At 42.3% G+C, this 22,369-nt stretch overlaps 1 protein-coding gene across 1 annotated transcript in view; it reads right to left on the bottom strand.

The window, feature by feature from the left end:
• Window positions 1-778: 778 nt before the first annotated feature.
• ABHD13 (abhydrolase domain containing 13) overlaps window positions 779-22,369 on the bottom strand; it is a 33,873-nt gene continuing 12,282 nt past the window's right edge. Inside the window, exons 2-3 of the mRNA XM_082248548.1 lie at window positions 11,428-11,589; window positions 779-2,077 (exon numbers count right to left, since the gene is read on the bottom strand). Coding sequence (XP_082104674.1) covers window positions 1,047-2,077; window positions 11,428-11,589 — 1,193 coding nt within the window. The 3' untranslated portion in view covers window positions 779-1,046. The remainder of the gene's footprint in view (window positions 2,078-11,427; window positions 11,590-22,369) is intronic.

Below are 22,369 nucleotides of genomic sequence, written 5' to 3' on the forward strand. Positions count from 1 at the left end.
TAGGTACTAACCCTAGTTGCGTTTAAAAATACCCTTTATTCTTAACTAATAAAAAACTGCATTTTTTTAACTGCCTGCAGTTCAGTTTTCAGGAGTCACTGAGCCACAACATGCATGCAGCAAGAGAAGGAGGTTCTTCTGACAAGCACAGTTTTTATGGTTCAGTGACACACCAAGTACTAAAGCAAGCGTGAGGATGCTGATGCTTGCAACATTTAACACTTAATAGTTATAATTTTCTTTATCTGATATGACAGAAATCTGGACATCTTTTACAATAATCTCATGGGTACGTAGCAAAATATTTCAATACATTTAATTACAAATGACAAAAATCATCAGGGAAAAAAAAAAATCTACAGCAAGATTATTTAAAGCACCAAGTTGATGAAGCAATCACTATGCAAGTATACATAGGAATTTTGCAAGAAAGAAAAAAAAAACAAAAAACATGGCTTCAATCTGGTCCTCACATTCAAAAAGGTGACCGAGGAAACAAAAGATACTGTTGCCCAAAACAGTCAGCAAGATTTTCCCTTTCATTTCTCCAGCATAGTGTAGAGGAATCAAAGGAATTGTTTCATGGTGACCCCTTGAAATAAGGACAGTCCCCTTAACATTTTCAGTCATGAGGCCATCTGCAGAGTACCAAAATGAAAAAAAAAAAAAAAAAAAAAAAAATTGTCATTTAAGTTAGCAGAAATATATATTTAGCCCAATGTCAGCCTCTCCCCTGGTTCTGGGGCATTTACAAATATGAATGTGGAACATTGTCATTCCAAATAATGCCAATGCTATCTTTGAAAACCAAAGCAGCATTCTGGTGACAATGGATATGTTAAAACAGTGCATGCACTGAACATTAGTTAATGTAGAGGTCTATAGAGAAGTAGAAAAATCTCTAGAGAGACAAAGCTGAAAGATATCAGCTACCCCCTGGATGCACTCCCTCCTCTTCTGTTTCAATAACAAACAGTACAAATGACATTCTTTTCCTCACTCAAAAAAAAAAACTTTATATACAACAGTGCAAAGGAAGTTGGCATTCATATTATTGTCACATTTGATGTCTTTGTATTTTCTTCTGGACAGTGATTACTGGTCAGTTCTTTTATAAATTGTTCAAGTGCAGCAAAGTAGCCTTGGCACTGCCAGGTATCGTTATGGGTCCCGTCAGGAAAGATGGCCATTCTTTTAGTCCGCGATGGGGAGAGTTCATAGAGCTGTTTCATCATAAAAGGAGGAATTAACTGGTCTGATAAGCCAGAGATAAACAAAGAAGGCATTCGGCACTGAGAGATTTTCCTGTAAGACAAGAACTTATTCTTGTAGCACCATAATGGAAGATAGCGCATGGGAAGAAAAGAAAACAGAGTGCTGGCCATATGAGGAATGCTAAGAAAAGTATTTTCTAACATGATTGCTGAAATCCTGTGTGCATTTTCTGAGGCCAAATGAACAGCAACTGCTCCCCCTAGTGACCGTCCAAATAATATGATCTTTGTTTTATCAATGTCTGGTCTGGTCATGACATAGTCAAGCACAGCTTCAGAGTCGAGGTAAAGGCCTTCTTCACTTGGCTCTCCTTCGCTTTTTCCATACCCTCTGTAGTCAACTAAAAGCAAGTTCACCTTAAGATTGACCAGCATTAACAATGCATTGGGTAACCTATGACCAACATTTCCAGCATTACCATGAAAATAAATTATAGTTGGAGAAAAGCTTGAGTTATCACCCGTGTATCTCAGAAGGATAAGATTGAGATGTATGCCGTCTTTTGTTTTAACGAATATATTTTCATGTGGTATTCCTGTGGGCATTGGGACATAAAGTCGTGATGAGGAAGGCTGATCAGGAAAGTACAGCAAAACATCCTGAAACTTAAATAAGATTCCAGCTATGGAGACAAATATTAAGAGGAGCAAAATAATGCCACCATACATATTAAAAGTTAATATTAATGGCAGAAGACATATCCTACACAGTCCCCATGACCAGGATCCCAAAGTTAATAGCCACTTCTCTGCACAAGCCCAAAACACCCAGTGCTTTTCCATCTTTTTCTTCAATTGTTTACCTGTAAAACATAAATAAAATAAATAGAATATGACAACATACTGTATATATGTAAGCCCTTGTGTGTATGTGCATCATCTGAAGCATAAAGGTTGGCCAAGATGGCCTTTTTTTCCCATTTCAGAGGATGCCATGTACTGCTAAACATTTTGGCATCCCAGCAGCCACCTTGTGTAAGAATGCATCATTTTAGTTACAGAGCGGGAGGTAAATGGGTACCATGAGCCTTTTAGAAGACTACATTTGCAAACTGTTATAGTACCTTTGTATGTGCACACTGTAGACTAACACTTCCCTGTTTGTGGATTTTAGGTCCCTTTATAGATGCTTACTCCAGCCTCTGAGCAACTGGCTGATTACATGGTTACCGTATGCATGCAGCCACACAGAGGTTATGGAGAAAAACACTAAGATTTATAGCCAAAAAACTGATAATCCTGCTTTAGGGAGAGGCTGGACATGCAAGCTTGATCCAACTACTTCCCAGGGTAGAAAATGGTAATGCTTATACAGTATTTACACACATACCCAGCTACAGATATTTGCATGTATGTACACTCACATACTTTTTCATAAAAAATATCCTAAAAGCTGGCCTCAGTCAAAACCTCAAATTAGCACATTTCTAAACAAAGAAACCAAAAAAAAAGTATATCAAATTTTTAATTGTATCAACATGAATGACTTGAATGATCTGCCCTCATGTTGTAAAAAGCTGTGCAAACTGTTAATGCTATAAATATCCTGTATAACAATAATAAAGAACTTAGCTGGCTTATAAGGGGGATATGTTGTACGCCACCTTACGGACGTATCTTTATTTACAATTTCAAATTTAGATGCTGACACGGGACCATCAGGTCTCCTCCACAGAGGCTGTGAAGTCGTTTGCAGTCACTCTGCCTTCCCCTCTTCTCTTCCTATTCAATCACAGAGCAGTTTGTATTAGATCAACCCATTGGCAAAATTCAAAGTATTCTGTGAATAGTGAGAAGAGAGGAGGAGGAGCAGGCAGAGCAGCTGCTTGCCTCACAATCAATAAGTTTATGGGCAGAAATTTTGATTGTGAGAATATGGGAGTGAATCACTGCCTTCTAAAAAGTGAATACCCAATCTAAAGTGCAAAGTAACAGTGAGCACTGGTAAAAAAAAAACTCATAGAAGATTAAAAAAAAAAAATATATATATTATTATTTTTATTATATTATTATTATTATTATTATTATTATTATTATTATTAATAATAATAATAATAATAATAATGCACCTATACTAAAAAAAAATAAAAAATAAAAATTGCATTTATTAATATTTTTGCATTGGAGCCTGCAATAAGTAGATCTTGAGAGCAATGCTGTGGCTCATGCAGATTCTTTCTACAGCTTAAGTTCTGTACCAAAATACGGACCATCAGTTACGAGGCTTGAACAAGTATCAAAGGACTACAAGTGTGGCTGTGAGGGTCGAGCAACATCAAATGTGAATAAATGACAGGTTGCTGTGGTTGGGAAAAAAAAAAACCTGTAAACAGGTTTCATATTACACCCTAAATATGGGTGTAATAATTAAACACTGACAGAAAGACAGACTTTTCTTTTGAAGGCAAACTATATAGCTGGGTTTGCACTATTGCAAATACAGACATTGCATGTGATGCACACTGCATTGCTGTGCAGAGCGCATGAGATGTCTGTGTGATGCAAATGCAGCCCCATACAGTTTGTAATTCTCATTGCATTCGGACCAAAATATTGCAGGACTCTTATTAGGTCCACACTGGAATTCGATCGCATGGGTGTTCACACACGTCATCTGATTCCTGTCGGATTTCACAGTTCACACTGTGATCTGCAAACCGATTTGGGGGTATCATTACCTTTACATCGACACCTGCAGCAGTGTGAACTCCCTGTGAGTGAGATGTGATGCGGGAACCTGCACTGGAATCAGGGTGGTTACTGCATCGTGTGTGAACCGAGCCCAAGCCAACTGAATGTTTATTTTTTAGTCTTAGAAATAAACATCTGAAGCATAACAAAGTATTTCCAAAGCACTCACGTATGTAAACACTGGATGTTTTACAATAAAGGAGAAAAGAAAAAAGATGAAATCCAGAGTTAGACCTACCAGTAACAATATTTCGAGTAGTCTTCCAGAACAGCACATGAGACAAGAGCTCCACCCACTGGGACAGAAAACACATCCCCATCAAGAGTTAAAAGGAGGTCCTTTAGGTGCACAACTCAGACTACTCAAGAACTGAAGGATGGTCTTATAGAAAACACAGCACAGAAGGGCAAAAACACGAGAAGAGGGTAGGGATCTGGCTGTCCAGGAATACTACTGGAAGTTAGACTGATAAGTCTAACTTAAGTTTTCCCCAAGTTGTTTTCCAGGACAGCCCATGAGTCAATAAGCAAGAACTGCCCAGGTTAGGGAGGGACCACCACCTGAAAGAACTTTCTGCCAAATGCTTGGTCTTGACTTAGTGATTAGGCCAACTGGTAATGCTTCATAAAAAATGAAGATCACGCCGCTGCCTTACATGTCTTGTTTAGACATGGCACCAGCTGTCTCTGCCCACGAGGCTGCCAAGGCCCTTGTGGAATGAGCATTAACAAAAGGCAGAGAAGTATGCATAATCTGATGGGCTTCACAAATAACCTGCTGGATCCATCTAGCAATAGAAGACATCAAAGGCAGTTTTCCTTTGTGACTGCCCACAAAGAACAAGAAGAGACTCATATTTCCTGAATAACTTTGTAGCTTCCAAATATGCCAAAATTCATCTTCCCATGTTAAAGAGGTTGAAACTTCTTTCTCCACTACTAGATGGATTACTGCAGAAAGTAGTCAACACAAAACCTTGAGACCTATGAAAGGAACTTTGTTATTAAAACAGATCCTGGATTTTTACCCAATGTGGTCATCAAAAACAGAAAGGGTTCCCTGATAGAAAGTGCCTGCAGCTCAATGACTCTGCAAGCTGACGTGATGGCAATTCAAAAGGCTGTTTTTAACATAAGACTGATAGAAGTCTATTCCAAAGGTTCGAAGGGAGCAAGGACAATGTCCTAAAGAACTAAGGTCAGATCCCAAGATGGACAAGACCTAGACAGTACTGGTCTGATTCTGGAAATGGCCCTAAAAAAATCTTACAACTGTAGAATCCTCCAAAAAGGATTTTGAAGAAATTCACCTTTAAGCCATGGCTTGAACCTTCAGTGTACTGGGAGCAAAACCCTGATCAGCACTATTTTGAAAAAAATTTCAAACTCAAGTGTTAAGAGTGTCAGAACAGTTCTCATATTCCCTCATTCACGAGTTAAATGATTTCCAAAACTTTCAATGTATTTCTATAATAAAAAAGGGACTTGCTACTGTTTAGCTGAATACAGACTACTCTATCAGAAAGCCCTCTCGATTTAACAATCTGCTTTTTTTTTTGGGGGGGGGGGGGGGGCTGAATCCTGAGTGAGATGACTGCATGGAAACACCGCTTTGATCCACGGCAGCTTTGCAGGGTGAAAATAGCCAGGTGATCGACCACCAAACACAGTAACTCCCAGTACCCAGAAGACACCTGACAATGTCGAAAAGGAGGAAGGAAGCAAGCCGCCTTTCCAGGATGTCCCTCACGAGGTGGCCTGTCCATTCAACAATCCGTTCTAAGATTACTTTAGGCAACTATTGATGGCGTTCCTCCCTGATTCTCAACCGGTAGAGGTGATAATAGACAACATACACTGCCTGCCAAAGCCGTCGCATCTGCCAAATACTATATCGCAGGACACTAAAGCCTGCATTCATTTCTTTTGTATCAAAGAAAAATTAATGAGAGCTGCTAGGAATACTGCAGAGTACCCATAACAGTATTAAAACTTCTCCTTCTATGATGATCTTTCAAAATACACAATGCAACATGGTAAAAACCTTACAACCATCACTAAACCTGTTTGAAACCACAGATGGGTCCACCCGGGTGAAACTAATAAATCACACAAGACAAGAACTCCTCCACAATTCGATCACCAGATGAAGGCCTGATGCTCCTCAGGCAATAGAACATACTGGAACCACTAAAGTAGCGACAAGATTGCCGACAACACCCAAACCGTAGCGACAACTTGGAACCTGCAGATTACATGACCACCTGAACCACTTCAGCTACGCTAAGCAACCTAATTAGCACTGGATTGCTCATTCGAGATGAGCTCCATTGTTTCTTACCCCCAATTAATTAAAGTGGTAATAACTGCCCACGCAGAGTTCTTCTATTTTCTTAATGTTCTGCTTTAGGGCCATTGGCTCTTTCTTTTATACAATTTTTGCTCAACAAGTTATAGTTATTCCTTTTTGTTTTCCTTAAGTTAAAACCAACACAAAGACACAGATCCAAAGTTCCTGATTTCTGGCACAATTACAGATCCTACGGACTAAACCGGCTGAACAGTAAGTTTACCATACGAGCAAACGGCATCCGTGTATATCCACATTCACATAAAAAGATTCTCCCCTCTAGACTAAATGAACACTTCAGATCCGGTTCCCCTAGCACAGAACCTTCTCTAAAAACACCATGCCCTTCAAAATCTCATCCTTAAATTTTAAGGGCTTAAATCGCCCAGGGAAAAAGATACTTCCTCCGATCTGAAACCCGCAAACTTAAATGCAATGTCTTATGTCTACAAGAGACCCATTTTAGCCACACCAAGGCACCAACAATGTCACATAAAAATTTTCCTCAAACGTTTACAGCGAATGCTCCCACTAAATCAAAAGGAGTGCTAATAGCAATAAAAGATACAGTGGCATTCAAGTCTTTAAATATTTCCACTGACCCACAAGGACGGTACATAATAATGGTCTGTGAAATTAACACCACCATATATACTCTAGTGCACCTATACGCCCTGTACCGGAATGGCGACCCACACTGTTTGTGGGCTTCTGTCAGTATATGGCTTTCTCCAGTCTTGAACATAGCTTTCAGATAATCTAGCCACCCCCCATACAAAACTAGACGGAACTTAATGTTTCCATTTTCCTACAAGCTATTCACACCGAATATATACAGGATGGACATCCCCCTCCTGATCAGATTACATCACCAGGTCAGGTACCTGATTAATCATCATATGCAGATGAAATTGTATACAGACATATAATTAGCCTGAACTAATTATCTAAAGAACAAACAGTATTCTACTTTTCTACCAGTAACTAATAGATGACAATGATTCAATCAACCTGAGCCAATTGACTAGCAGACTGCCGTCCTCGAGCTCATGAAGTACAATACACATAAGTGTAAACACATCCCCACAGTAGATAACAGGTGAGTAAATAAGCATATACAACAATGTGTGGAAGACAGGTGGTTGAGCTGATATTAGCATCGGCTATGAGTCTGATTGTGTGAAGCAGTCTTCATATGTTTCTTGAGATATATGGTTGATAAATATTACTATCCCATTTGAAGTAATCCAAAACTATATACTCCGTGTCCATTAAGTAGCTGTCCATCATTTCCTTGGTCACCCTATGTCCCTAATAGACACATGGTGACTTACACATAAGAGGGGCCTAGGGGGCTGAGAGAGGGATTTCCCAACCTCTCTAAGGTAAGCTGTGTTCCATGGGCCCTCCAACCAAAGCGACTCCCTTCACACGCCCCAAACTTGGGCCAAAAGTGTCCAAATTAAAGCAAGGCTGGGTTGTTCTATGTGGAGACTTTCTTTACCCCAGACATCTCCATCAATGTGAAAGGTCGTCCATAAAAAAGGCCCGCTCATCGGTGCTCCTTCCCTTCCTGCACAAGGATGCCCTATATAATATTTGGAGATGCCAACATTTAACATAGAGAGACTATACTTTTTTTCTCAAAACTGCACCATACATACTCCGGAACAGATCTATTTCTAGGAGATAAACAATTACTTCAAGATGCCCTTGAATCTGAAAAACTCACACAATAACATGGTCAGATCATGCGCCCATCTCACTAACTCTGGGGGGAAAAAAACAAGAGAGCACGTCTTTCGGTAACTGGCGCAATGATCCACATCCCTGACAACAAGATACAGATCCAAAACCATCTGAGGGACATTTTTTTTTACCATTAATGCACAATCAGTCAGCAATCCTTTTACAATGTGGGCTTCTCACAAGGATTTTATAAGAGGTGTTTTAATCAAACTAAAGTTCCTAGACTAAACGCCAGAGGATTTAGCAGCTGAACAATTTACTTGAAACCATGAAATCACTAGAAATCCTAAATAAAAATTACCCAAACCTGGCAACCAGCAACAAACTATTCCAAGCCAGGCAAGACCTTAGATCCCTCAATGCCACAAACACCAGGATTCTACTAAAAATGTGAGTCAATTTTTAAACAGCTGAGAAAATCTGGCAAGGTAATCTGAGTCCTTTTCAGGTGTATTGCAGGTACTGAAGCCAGATTGTACTCTGCTCAAGATAGAAATGTCTCTCCCATCTTCTGCAAAGCTAGACTCCTTGCTTCTTCCTACTTGTTCACACAAGCAACAGTTGTGACGTTGTTGGGAAGTATCTGGAGATGTTGACCTTGGACACTCTCTAAATAGAATTAGTGAGTTTGGCTTATGGCCGTTCGCTCTCTCTAGTTTGACTTTGCTCTGGCCTCTATCCAGGACCACTGACCCTGTGCTTCTTGGTCTCCTAGACGAGCTCCCCAGACAGCTTGCATCTGTGGTCCTTCTTAGAGAAATGGGCCAAAACCAGAGAAGGCCCCTTAACAGATGAGTCCGGGATCTTCATCACAGGGTGTGTATTTCACCCTGGTCGGAACACAAACCAAGCTGTCCAAAGAATACTTGCAGCTGTTCAAAACTCTCTGCAGGAACAACTGAAGGGGTTTCTGATGCAGACATGCTCAGGGCACTGCTAAAATGCAAGATGTCATAAGACTGGCAGCCAACATGACCTTCCTTACTGACACCAAGTAGTTCACCTGAAGCTCTTCCACCTCTTGAGCCATCTTGAGTATCTTGTTGTCCAGAAGGAAAAATCTTCTGTTTCGTGGAATCTCTGTTGTAACTTCTTTACCCAAGACAGTGACCGGTTTGACTCACATTTACCCACATTGATTAGCCAACCCAGACTCCGATGCCAATTCTGCGTGATCTGAATAAAGCTGCGATCAGAGGGAGCGATCAGAAATTGTTTAGATATGGGACTATCAAAATAGCTCTTAATCGTAATGGAGCCAAATCCTCCCCCAACACCTTCAACAAAATCCTTGGGTTTCGAGAAAAGGCCAAAAGGGAGTGCTCTGCATTGTAAATAATGGATCCCTGATTCCATCTCCACCACTACCAGCAAAGATCTTTGCAATTTTGGGTTGATAGGGATATTAAGGCAAGCATCCCTTAAATCAAGGGTAGCCATAAAATATCCCGACTTGCAGAAAAACCTGACTGAAAAAAATGGAGTTCATGCAAAAACTTCTAGTACTTTATGCACCTGTTGAGAGGCTTGAAATGTAAACAAAAATTGTGGGAATAGAACCCGTGTCCTTGTTCCACACAAGGAACCGGCAGGATTATATTTTGATCGACGAAGTCTCCCAACAGGAGAAATAAAACCCTGGACTGTACAGGTTTACTGGTAAGCCTGGTTACTGAGAAGCTCGGGAGTGGCAAGGATCCAAAATCCAGCTTGTATTCTCTATTGATTAGGTCCAGACCAAATCCATTGTAGGTGATTGATTACTATCACGGAAGGAACTCTCCAAGCCTTCCTATCACAGGGAGTATAGAATCATTGCAGTGGTGGATGGGTTGGTGAGGAGGGTTAAACCAGGTACTCCCCTTGCTTTTCCCCTCGTGACTGGTCCATTGTTTCTTGGGCCTCTTCTCCTTGCTGTCCTGGCTCTGCACTCTTATGCCGCAAAAAAAAAAAAAACGATTACCTTTTCTTTTCTGGAAAGCCTTTCTTTCTGTCAACTGTACCATTGAAAGCTGCTCAGGACCAAACAGCTGATCTCCTGAAAATTGGAGGCTACATAGCCTAAGCTTGGAGGCTCAATTCCCAGACCAGGTTTAAGATAAGAGCACACATCTAGATGAAATGATTAATGCTGTAGATCTGGCAGATATTTTAACAGATTCAGCTGAAGCATCTGCTATGAATTCTACAGCTTTTAAAAAGCATAGGGAAAGATTTAAGGAGCTGTAAAAGTCAAAATTTTAACTTTTTTCTCAAAGGCTAGATCAGACTTTTATGAACCTTGGGGGTGTTCCCAGCTTAGAATTTTTATTCCTGAGAAGCGCCACATTGTCATAGATAGGGAAACCTTTATTTCAAGCTATTAGAGAGAAAAGGCTTCTTCTACAGCTTGTCCACTCTTGAATTAGAGAATCTGTCAGAGTCTTTCAGTGGGTATAGAAAAGAAATCGACTCAAAGCTGTATAGGTAGTATCACTGCTCCTTCTGTTTGCAGAAAAGAAATCGCCCCTTAAAATAATTGCATTTTGTTGCAGTGATTGTGCTTGCATTTTTTTCTGACATGTTGGTGTCACAGCTTTCAATTGGATGTTAGAAGTTGCACTGAGTATATACAGTTGGATAAAACAAAAACCATCTTCATTTCAGACTGCAAAGCAACAAGATGTGATTATTTAAAAAGCAAAGGGGGGGGGGGATTTTTTTTCTACACCCATTTTATGTACTAGAAAGTATGTACTGGAAAAACCATAGACTTTCTTTTGCCGCCCCTGATACATAGGATCTTGGCTAGATAGCTGCATCTTTTCTTCTTCAAATCTCCAAGGTTTCATAAATTGCTTTGAGCAAATCGTTCACATCTTCTACGGGATAACTTGTATTTAGAAATCTTGGAGGACACATCCTCACCCTCGGATTTAGCTTCACTAGCTGAATATGCTTGTGAGGTTGAGAGGGCAACTGATGCCTCCCTCACAAGACAAAACTTCCTCAAACACTGACAAAGTACCAGCTGTCAAGGATTTAGGCACTTAGGCTGACAAAGAGGGACTGAAGGTGGTCTTCAAATCCGCAAGAAGAGACCTGAAGGCATGGAAGGTGGAGGCCAATAATTATTTTACTCAAGATACAAGCTTGCTACAGGCCATAGCAGTTTCCACTTGATGGGGGCCACTTATTCAAGAGCGACAAAGTGTTTCCTGTCCCAGTGGGTAGAGCCCTTTGTCTCAAGGGCTGTCCTGGAAGACAACTTGGGAAAACATGCAGAGAAGCCCCAACTGACATCTACGGGCCAAAAGAAAAACAACATATTTATATGCAATACAATTATTCACACAGCCATTGCGCTTCTCCTTCAACACATACCTGATGAGCAAAAATCCAGTATGGAAGAGTTGGTAATAGACAGAAACAATCCGGCTGTACAGGTCTTCAGCTTTCTGTAGTTACAATGATCTTTCTGAAAAGTTGTTTGCTCTGCCGCCTCAAATGAATCAACTGCCACGGCTCCAGAACAGTTCGCAGGACCTATATAGATGATTGGAAATACAATGGTATGAATAATAAAACATTAGCTAGATCTTTATATTTTTATATTACTGCATTGCACGGGTTATAAACAGAAATAATAATTGACACGGCCATGGTCAGTGATCCTGTAAAATTATACCTAGGGGATAAAACACCTTTCAAGTACATTGTGTAAACACTTGCATTGTCAAACCTGCATGTATGTGTGTTTAGAGGACAATTCTAAATGCATATAAATGCATGTAATGATTTTCCAGTGGTATCAGTCACACTGAGCATTTAAGTGCAATCAGTATAGATGCGTTTAGAGAAAACAGAATTCTGTGTGTCCAGGATCTAATTAGCCACTCTGCATGCAGCTAAACACATCTAAATTTGCTATAAAGCAACAATGTCTAAATGCAGGAAATGTGATCTGGGAGGCATAAAAGCTAATACTTCCCAGAGGACTTCTCCAAAATTTAAAAGCCTAACTGCAGGAGTGCCAGTAAGATTGAATCCTTCTACACATGTGCGTTTGGGGCTGACTAGGATTTACTGCTGGAGACTCAGCAGGAACAGCTGTGGGTAGAAAGCCATGGACAAAGGACAGAGAGGGCAATCTGTAAAAAAGATCTCGTGAACCGAACAGTATGTTGTTTACCGGGCGCCCGCGTTCGGCACATCGCAGATCTGGCAGACAGATTATTGTGCGGGGCTGGGGATGACCCAGCGGTCATGGTGCATGTGGGCACTAATGACAAAGTTAAAGGTAGGTGGAGGATCCTAAAGAACGATTTCAGGGACTTAGGTAATAGATTGAGGAAAAGGACCTCCAAGGTGGTTTTCTCTGAAATACTGCCTGTACCTCGAGCCGCACAGGAGAGGCAGAAGGAGATTAGGGAACTTAACAAGTGGCTGAGGAACTGGTGTAGGAAGGAGAGGTTTGGGTTCCTGGAGAACTGGGCTGACTTCTCAGTCGGCTACCGGCTCTTTAGTAAGGATGGGCTGCACCTTAATGGGGAAGGTACAGCTCTTTTGGGGAGAAAGATGGCCACCAAGTTGGAGGGGCTTTTAAACTAGGAGACGGAGGGGAGGGCTCAGAAGTAGAGTCAGTTAGGAGGGAGCAAAGGACTGAAGGCAGTTGTAGGGTCAGCAGCGACAGTAGGTCCACAACGTCAATCGGTAGGTCTGTGCGGGAGAACCTCAGACCAAACAGGAATAAACATAACCACCAATCACGTTTTAACTTTCGTAAAACTAAGAGGGGTATATGCTAATGCCAGGAGCCTAGCTAATAAAATGGATGAGTTGGAAATGTTAGTACATGAGGAGGACATAGACCTTGTGGGAATAGCGGAGACTTGGTTCGACCCCTCACATGACAGGCTGGCCAATATCCAAGGGTATTCGGTGTACCGGAAGGACAGGGTAGGAAAAAGAGGGGGAGGGGTATGTCTCTACGTCAGGAACAATGTAAAGGTGATTGAGAGGAGTGACATTACGGAAGGGATGAGTATGGAGTTAGAATCCGTATGGGTAGAACTCCATAGGGAAGGAGAAAAGGGAAAAGTAACTGTGGGGGTTTGCTATAGGCCACCTAAACAAGGGGAGGAGGTAGAGCTGGAATATTTAGCACTTTTGGGTAAAGTGGCAAAGCTAGGATCAGTCATCATATTGGGGGAATTCAATTATCCCGACATTGACTGGGGAGAGGGGACTACACACTCACATAAGGCCCGTCTATTCATGGAAACCTTACAGGATAATTACATGTCACAGCTGGTGGATTCTCCTACTAGAGAAAACGCAATCCTGGATCTATTGATCACTAATGACCCAGACCTAATCTCGGAGGTAGGAGTCCAGGACAACCTGGGCTCTAGCGATCACAGGATGATCACATTTAGCGTAAATAACAATATAGCAAGGCAAGTGGGGAACATAAGAACCCTTAACTTCAGAAGGGCAGACTTTCCAAAATTGTACTCATTGATGGAAGGGGTAAACTGGGACCAAACCCTGGGATCCCTGACCACAGAGGAAAAATGGGAATGCTTTAGGAACATATTAAGCAAAGGCATCTTGCAGTGCATTCTTATGGGAAATAAATTTAGAAGAGACAAAGCCAAACCTGGCTGGCTAAAGCGTAGCGTTAAAAAACTTATTAGGGGAAAAAAATTGGCCTTCAGGAAATATAAATCAGAAGGCACAGTATTGGCTTTCGACCAATACAAGGAGGCAAATAAGAAGTGTAAACACAAAATCAAGATGGCTAAAATAGACTTTGAGAGACAAATAGCGGAGGATAGTAAAAAAAAAAAACCAAAGAAATTATTTAAGTATATCAACAGCAAGAAAACTAGGGCAGAGCATATTGCACACATAATTAACAATGCTGGGAGGATGGTTACAAAGGACACTGAAAAAGCTACCGTGCTGAATGCTTTTTTCTCGTCAGTATTTACACAGGAAACGGAGGGGTACACTGACCATGACTGTATGGTTAGTAGTAATATACAGGACTTGCCACTATGGCTAACAGAGGATGAAATCAGGGAAAGGCTGAACAAACTTAACACAAGCAAATCACCAGGCCCGGATGGCGTACATCCGAGAGTACTCAAGGAACTCAGTAAGGTTATATCCAGACCACTGTTCCTGATCTTTGCGGACAGTATTAGGACAGGAGATGTACCAGGGGAGTGGAGGAAAGCAAACGTGATTCTGATATTCAAAAATGGTCAGAGGCATATACCGGGAAATTATAGGCTTGTCAGTCTGACATCAGTAGTATGTAAACATCTGGAGGGGATGATAAGGGACTATATCGTAGAGTTTGCTAAGGACAACAGCATCATCAGTAGTAACCAGCACGGGTTTACAAATGGGCGTTCTTGTCAAACCAATCTCTTAACATTCTACGAGGAGGTGAGCTGTGAGCTAGATAGGGGCAAACCAGTAGATGTGGTGTACCTAGATTTCGCTAAGGCGTTCGATACAGTTCCCCATAAGCGCTTAATTTATAAAATAAGGTCTGCAGGTATCGACAGCATGGTTTGCTCTTGGATACGTAACTGACTAAAAGGACGTGTCCAAAGGGTGGTAATAAACAGCGCATACTCTGGTCTGAGGTAGTAAGCGGGGTCCCCCAAGGCTCAGTCCTAGGACCAACCTTGTTCAATTTATTCATAAACAGCATTGAGGATGGGATCAGTAGTTCAATATCAGTTTTTGCTGATGACACAAAATTAGGCAGGGCAATAACTGCACAGCATGAAGCAGATATCCTACAGAATGACCTGGACAAAATAACGGAGTGGGCAACGACTTGGCAAATGAGGTTTAACGTGGAAAAGTGTAAGGTTTTGCACTTGGGGACTAGAAACATAAAAGCACAATACACGTTAGGAGGGGAACCCTTGGGGGGAATCAAAAAGAGATTCTGGGAGTCTTGGTTGATGATAGACTAGGCAACAGCATGCAATGTCAAGCGGCGGCTGCCAAGGCTAGCAGAATATTAGCATGCATAAAGAAAGGGATGTTTTCCAGAGATAAGACTATAATCCTTCCACTTTATAAAACTCTGGTCCGACCGCATCTGGAGTATTCTGTCCAGTTCTGGTCGCCAGTCCTCAGAAGGGATGTGTTGGAGCTGGAGAGAGTACAGAGAAGGGCAACTAAACTAATTAGGGGATTGGAGGACCTTGATTATGAAGAGCGTCTGCAATCGCTTGATTTATTCTCCCTGGAGAAGAGATGCCTGAGGGGGGACATGATAGCAATTTTTAAATATCTCAATGGGGATCTCCGCTTAGAAAAAAAGCTGTTCAGTCGAAGGGATTGCATGAGGACTCGGGGGCATACAATGCGATTAGAGGAGAAGCGTTTTAACCTCAGGCAACGTGGGGGGTTCTTTACTGTTAGGGCTACAAGATTGTGGAATTCTCTACCACAAGAGGTGGTTTCTGCGGGTAGTATGGTGGCTTTCAAAAGACTATTAGACGTACATCTCAAGGATCAGAACATTCAGGGGTATGTGAGATGATTACAGCCACACACACCCACACAGGTTGAACTGGATGGACTATTGTCTTTATTCAACCTCACCTAATATGTAACTATGTAACTATGTTTTTTTCGAAAGAAACAAAGATGTTTTTGGGGAAAAAAAAAAAAAGCCAATGGTGGCTGTACGTATGTAACTGGACATGCTGTAATTACTTGTGGACGATCAGCCCTGAACCTGAAAGTAGACAGTTTGCATACAGGACTGATAATTCAAAGGTAAATCGCTGCATGTTCGATTGCAGGCACTGACAGTCTTTTATAGCTCTGCGTGAGCCTTCAGACATCTAGATTATCCAGCCCGTCACCCAGTCCAGCTGTTGACTGAAGATCTCGCAGGTAAATAACGGGAGAAAAAAAAAAAGCCATTTTTAAAAAAAAAAAGGGAAAAAATTACCAGGACCAGAGATCCTAGCAAGGAACTAGGTCCTTACTCCTGACTAGGCAGAAAAAAAAACTGAATACCTATAGCAGAGAGGGAGTGTATACCTCCTGGGACTGCCCATAGGCATAGTCAAGTTCTTTTTTCTGCCTAGTGTCCTACTCCTGTAGGGGGCAGTATAATCCAATGGTCAAGAATCCTAAGGAACCTTGTCCATCAATGAACGAAAGAGAAATCTAATTTCTTCAAAACATTTAGGCCAATATGCATTCTGCTACATGTTTTTGGTAAACCCCTCCTCAAATAAGCGTATACTGATTGGTTTACGCAAACGTTATAGCGTCTCCAACTATGGGCTATATACTGGAATTTTTAGTTTTTTATACTAGTAATGGCGGAAATCAGTGACTTATAGCGGAACTGGGATATTGCGGTAAACAAATTGGACGCTGACACATTTGCAGGAACCAGTGACATGAATACAGTGATCAGGGCTGAAAAATATGCAGTCACTGTAATCTAGGGCGATCAAAGGGTTAAACGTGTGCCTAGCCAGTGTTTATGTTTACTACATGCGCTGCTTTTACTAGGGGGAAGATATGGATTTGAGTCCCTGCTTTGCAGGAACACAATCCATTCCTTTCCCCATCAGAACGAAACCCTGCCTTGTTTACATAGGTAGAGCTCTGTTCTGAATCTCTGCTCGATGATCGGCAGGTGCTAGTGGACATTGAGTGACGGGCACCCACAGATCCGCTTCTGCTGTAAATTATCACAGCAGAAGCAGCGCACATGTGCCCCCTGCAGGCAGAATTGCGGGCTCACATACACACACACACGTGATCCTGCATACAGTTGCTGCCCTATAGCAGTAAAAACTGCTATAGAGCGGTCAGCAAGTGGTAAAGAAGCTCTATAAATTAGCTGTATTTTAACATTAGAGACTAATTTTTACATATTTAAGGAAAAGTAAGTGTCTTTATAAAGGGGCCCCCGATGACACACTGCTCCTCTTTCTGCCTCAGCTAATAAAAATACTCAGGGCTCAGTGGAATGTGACCTCCTCCCATGTAACAGCATTTAGGTCTAGCAAACAATCACTTAGCCCCAGCACTGTCACATGATAGAGAGTGATGTCACCACTCCCTTTTCGCAGATCCAACTGGCGATTTTTTTTTTTTTTTTTTTATCAGAGAAGCGGGGAGCACTGGTAAGGTAATAGAAGTATCATGGGGGAGAGGTGGGCATTTATAAAGAAACTGACACTTCTACCTAAATGGCCAAGGAGACAGTGTCTCTTTAAAGTGGAACCTCGCTCTTTCAATCAACACAGACTATTTCTAATCCTGATGTTGCCAGCATTAGTAAAATTGATATTAAAGTTAGGGATGCACCGAAATGAAAATTCTGGGCTGAAACCGAAAATGCAGGATGCCCTTGGCCAAAAACGACTTTTCCCCCCAAATTTTTTTAAAATAGATAGAAGAGGGGCATACACCAAAAACAGGCAGCGTACACCTGTCGCTGCCACCCTGTCAAAGTATATGTACTGTGATGGGTTGGCAAGAGGTTAATGTAATTACCAATGGTATTTGTATTATGCAGCATGAGGGGGTTAATGTATTGCCACTGCTGGTCACTCATCTATTAGTGACCGACCAGTGGCAGTTAATTAACCCCTTTGTGCTGCATTAGTGCAACCAGTATCAGTGTCCCCCCCTCTGGTTACGCGTCCCTCCCCATCCCAACGATGCAATCTCCTTACTGTCACTCTGCTGAGTGCTCCTCCGGTGTCCTTCATTCAAAAGAAGCGCCTCTGGCCGGCGGCCCGCCTCCCTGTGATGTCACTACTAGGATCTGTGTATGAATGAAGTGACTTACCGGGCGGGAGGGCGGGCGAGCGGCCGCTAATAGATATAACTATGTGAGCCTTCACTTCACTTCCCTGTCAGCGGGACTGTGTGTGAATGAACTGACCTGACACCGGGCAGGGGGGCGGGGGGGGGAGCGGCCGCTAATAGATATAACTATGTGAGCCTTCACCTCCCTGTCAGCGGAGATACCCGCATGACAGGGAAGAGAAGGTTCACATAGTTACAGCTATTAGCGGCCGCTCCCCCCGCCCCTGATGTCAGGTCAGTTCATACACACACACAGTCCCGCTGACAGTGAAGCGCTCACATAGTTATATCTATTAGCGGCTGCTCGCCCGCCCTCCCGCCCGGTAAGTCACTTCATTCATACACACATCGTAGTAGTAGGGACATCATTGAGAGGCGGGCGGCCGGCCAGAGGCGGGACTTTTAAAACCTGCGTTGCGCCCTCCTCCTTCCTCACGGCGGCCATTAATTTCGGCATCGTTAACCCATTATTGGCCGAAATGGGATAGGCTATATAAAGTATATTGTATTTACGTGTTTTGCATTTCTTCAGTTACTTCCTGGTTTCCATGCCTAGGCAAATTATGTCATACATCCCAGGAGTCTTCGGGAGGGGATGATTCTCAGCTCAGCCCATGACTGACCTAAGGGCAAATGGATTCCAGGAAGTAAATGCTACATGAATTATCTGAATTACTCTCTGATCCACCACCAATCATTTTTCAGTGGGATGGCCAGGGCTGACCCATATAGGATTTTATTGCATCTAACAAGGCCTGGAGTTTTGCATAGCCAATGTACGCCAAACACCAGAACAGCACAAAGCCACCCGCACATTGTGTCACTGTCAGTAACACATTCCAACGTATTATTATACAGAATTTAAAAAGCGCCATTTATGCAGCACTTTATATAAAATAAGGACAGTACAGTTACAAAATTTAAAGTAGAACTCTAGACAAAACCTTCCCCCCCTCCCCTATTTTGTATAGAGTAAGTGAGGGTTATAACCAGTTAGATTTTTTTTTCACCATCTGAGTCCCATTGTGGAGATTTCCCTTTACTTCCTGTCCCATAGCAAAACAGGAAGTGAGAGGAAATCCCTGAATTCCTTGGGGCCCCCCAGGTCACTAGAACTAGTGTAAACATAGGAAGAATTCCCCTTTATTACTTTCCAGAAGACAATCAAAAATGTAGGTATTTACCATTATTATTGAAAGTGAAAGTAAAAGAAAACAGGGCAAATAGAGAGGATGAATCTCCCTAATGGGAGTGCAGACAGTAATAAAAAACTAACAGGGGTTCCAATCCATCTCCACTCTATCCAAAACAAAAACAAGTTTTGCCTTTAGTTATACTTTAATACAGTAAGAATCAAGAGGGCCCTGCTCATTAGAGCTTGCAATCTAAGGCTCCATTCACATCTGATCACATTGTTTTCAGGCGTTTTTTTTTGCAGGTATTTGGAGGCAGGCATTGACATCTAACCAAAACGCTTGTAATCTGCCAAAAAATAGGCTCGTACTTTTTATGAGCTTCAGGCGTTTTTTGCTTCCGGTGACAAAACGCTCATATGTGAACAGGGGCCATTAAAATGAATGGGATTTTGCTTGTTGGGCGTTTTGAGACTTTAGAGATGAGGGTTTTATGAGCTGAAAAACGCTCAGATGTGAACAGGGCCTAAGAGACGTATAATAAACGGATACAATTAGAGGCCTTGCATGACAGTGCAGTCTGACTGGGTCATACCCATTGCTGTCCCTGCAGTTTGAACATTTTTACTGGTGCGAATAGTGTACCATGTACATGTACATTTTATCCACTCTCGCTTCATACATCTACAAGGAATGTGAAAGCCAGGTTTCCCTACTAGACACTGGATCTAGGTATACTGACACAAACTGGGCAATCTGTCTATGCCATGATCTCCACTTCCAACCTTAGTGTGCTTTTCATGGCTATGGCAACTGAACTTATTAGTGTGATATTGGGGCTAGCCAGTCAACAGTTGTCTTAGTGGAGAATAAAAATAAATAGGACACTGCATTTTTCTTTATTGAGCTGCTTTTTTTCTGGTGCCTTCCTTGCAATAAAGAAGAATTATAGGCAAAACTTTTTTTCCCCCCATTTATGAATAGAACAAGTAAGGGTTAGAACGCCTATAAAGGTTTATTTGTCATCTTTGTCCCATTAGGGAAATTTACCTTTACTTCCTGTCCCATAGCCAAACAGAAAGTGAGAGAAAATCCCTGCAAGATAAGGAAATCTCTTGGGGATACCCAGGTCATCAGAACTAATGTCCCCATTGGAAGATTTCCACTCAATTACTTTTCTGGGGACAATCCAAAATTTGGGATTTTCTTTTACTTTCACTGATAATGGTAAATTGGACAAATAGAGAGGATGAATCTCCTCAACGAGGGCACAGACAGCAAAAAACCTGACAGGTTTTCTAATCCCTTTCCACACCATCCAAAACTAAAAAAATGTTTTGCCTTTAGTTATACTTAAGGCTCCGTTCACATCTAGGCATTTTTGGATGATTTTCTGCTCTAAGTCTCAGCTCTAAAAAATGCGCAAGACAAATCCTGTTCATTTCAATGGCTCCTGTTCACATCTGAGCATTGTGTTGCCTTAACCGGTTGCCGACCGCAGCACGACTATATACTGCGGCGGTCAGCCCCGGCCAGGCAGAGTGACGTACCGATATGTCACTTGCCTGTCACTTCCTTGTGAGCCAATAGCGGGCGAGCACGCGCCCGCCGCGGCTCGTTCACAGGAAGTTAGTGCATGTGACCGGCGGACCGGATGTCCGCCGGTTACTTGCCGATCGTCGGTACAGAGGGAGAAAGTCAGGCGGCTGATGTAAACAAGCCGCCTGTCATTCTCCCCTGTGTAGAAACAGTGTTCAGACGGTTCTACTATGTACGACCGTTGATCACTGTTCCTACACTAGTAGCCACAGCCAATCACAGTAGAAAGCACGCCCCTAGGGACACACTTAACCCCTCCCTCCCCAATAAAGTTAACCCCTTCCCTGCCAGTGTCATTTTGCAGTAACAGTGCATATGTATAGCACTGATTACTGCAGTAATGTCACTGGTAACCCCAAAAGTGTCAAAAATGTCAGTCAAGGGTCCGATCTGTCCGCCGCAATGTCGCAAAAAAAAAAAAAAAAAAAAAAAAAAAAAAAAAAAAAATCGCAGATCGCCGCCATTACGCGTTAAAAAAAAAAAAAACACCAAAAATGACAGAAATCTTTCCCTTAGTTAGTAAACGCAATAACTTTTGCCCAAACCAATCAAAATACGCTTTTTGCGATTTTTTTTACCAAACATATGTAGCAGAAAACAAATTGGCCAAAAATGTTAAAAAAAAACTTTGATTTTTAAATTTTTTTTGGGGGGAATTTCATATAAAAAAAAATGTGAAAAAAACGGAATTTTTGTAAAATCTTACCTGTAAAATTCCTTTCTCTGAGTCCTCCGACAGTCGCCGCCTCTTCATATTCGTCACATATGGGGGTATTAGACTTTGCTCCGAAGGAGTAGCTAGGCAACAGAATATGTTAACAATAAAGCTTTAACATATCCCACCCTCAAGGGGTGGTCCCCTCAGTCAATACCCTCCTACTTCCTGCAACCATATCTCAGTTTTAGTGGAATAGCAGTAGAGTACACAATCAAACCCCAAAAGAGGGGCGGGGGCGGCGACTGTCGGAGGACTCAGAGAAAGGAATTTTACAGGTAAGATTTTACAAAAATTCCGTTTTCTCTTACGTCCTCCGACAGTCGCCGCCTCTTCATATTCGTCACATATGGGGACGTCCCAAAGCAGTGCAAACATGAGGGGTGGGAAACGCATTCGCGCCGAAAGGCAACGCAGTCTCCGCATCAAAGAAGGAAACTTACCAAAGGAAGGAACCCAGCTGGGCAACAGGAAAAAACAAGTGCTCAACAGGAGCAACAACCCAGGAAAAGACAAAAAACCAGGGGATACAAAACTTATCCCAACAGCCAGGAGTCCCCAACAAGGGACCCTAGGGAACAGCCGCACTAAGAACCTTGCGGCCAAAGGAAGCATCCGCCGATGCCTGAACATCTACTTTGTAGAATTTTGTGAAAGTGTGCACGGTCGACCAAGTCGCCGCCTTACACACCTGGGCTACAGAAGCCCCATGACGACAGGCCCAAGACGTACTCAGAGATCTAGTCGAGTGCGCCTTCACAGGCACAGGGGGAACCTTCCCCTGCAAGGCATAGGCCTGTTCAATGGTCTGCCTGATCCATTTGGCGATGGTAGAGGCCGAAGCCGCCATGCCCTTCCGAGGACCCTCTGGAAGAACAAACAAGGAGTCCGTCTTTCGAAAAGACTCAGTCGACTTAAGGTAAACCCTTATCGCCCGAACAACATCCAGAGAGTGCAATCTCACCTCCTTCGGATGTTTAGGCTTTGTGCACAACGAAGG

Source organism: Pelophylax lessonae, assembly GCF_965119305.1.
Source record: "Pelophylax lessonae genome assembly, chromosome: 2".
Classification (NCBI taxonomy): Eukaryota; Metazoa; Chordata; class Amphibia; order Anura; family Ranidae; genus Pelophylax; species Pelophylax lessonae.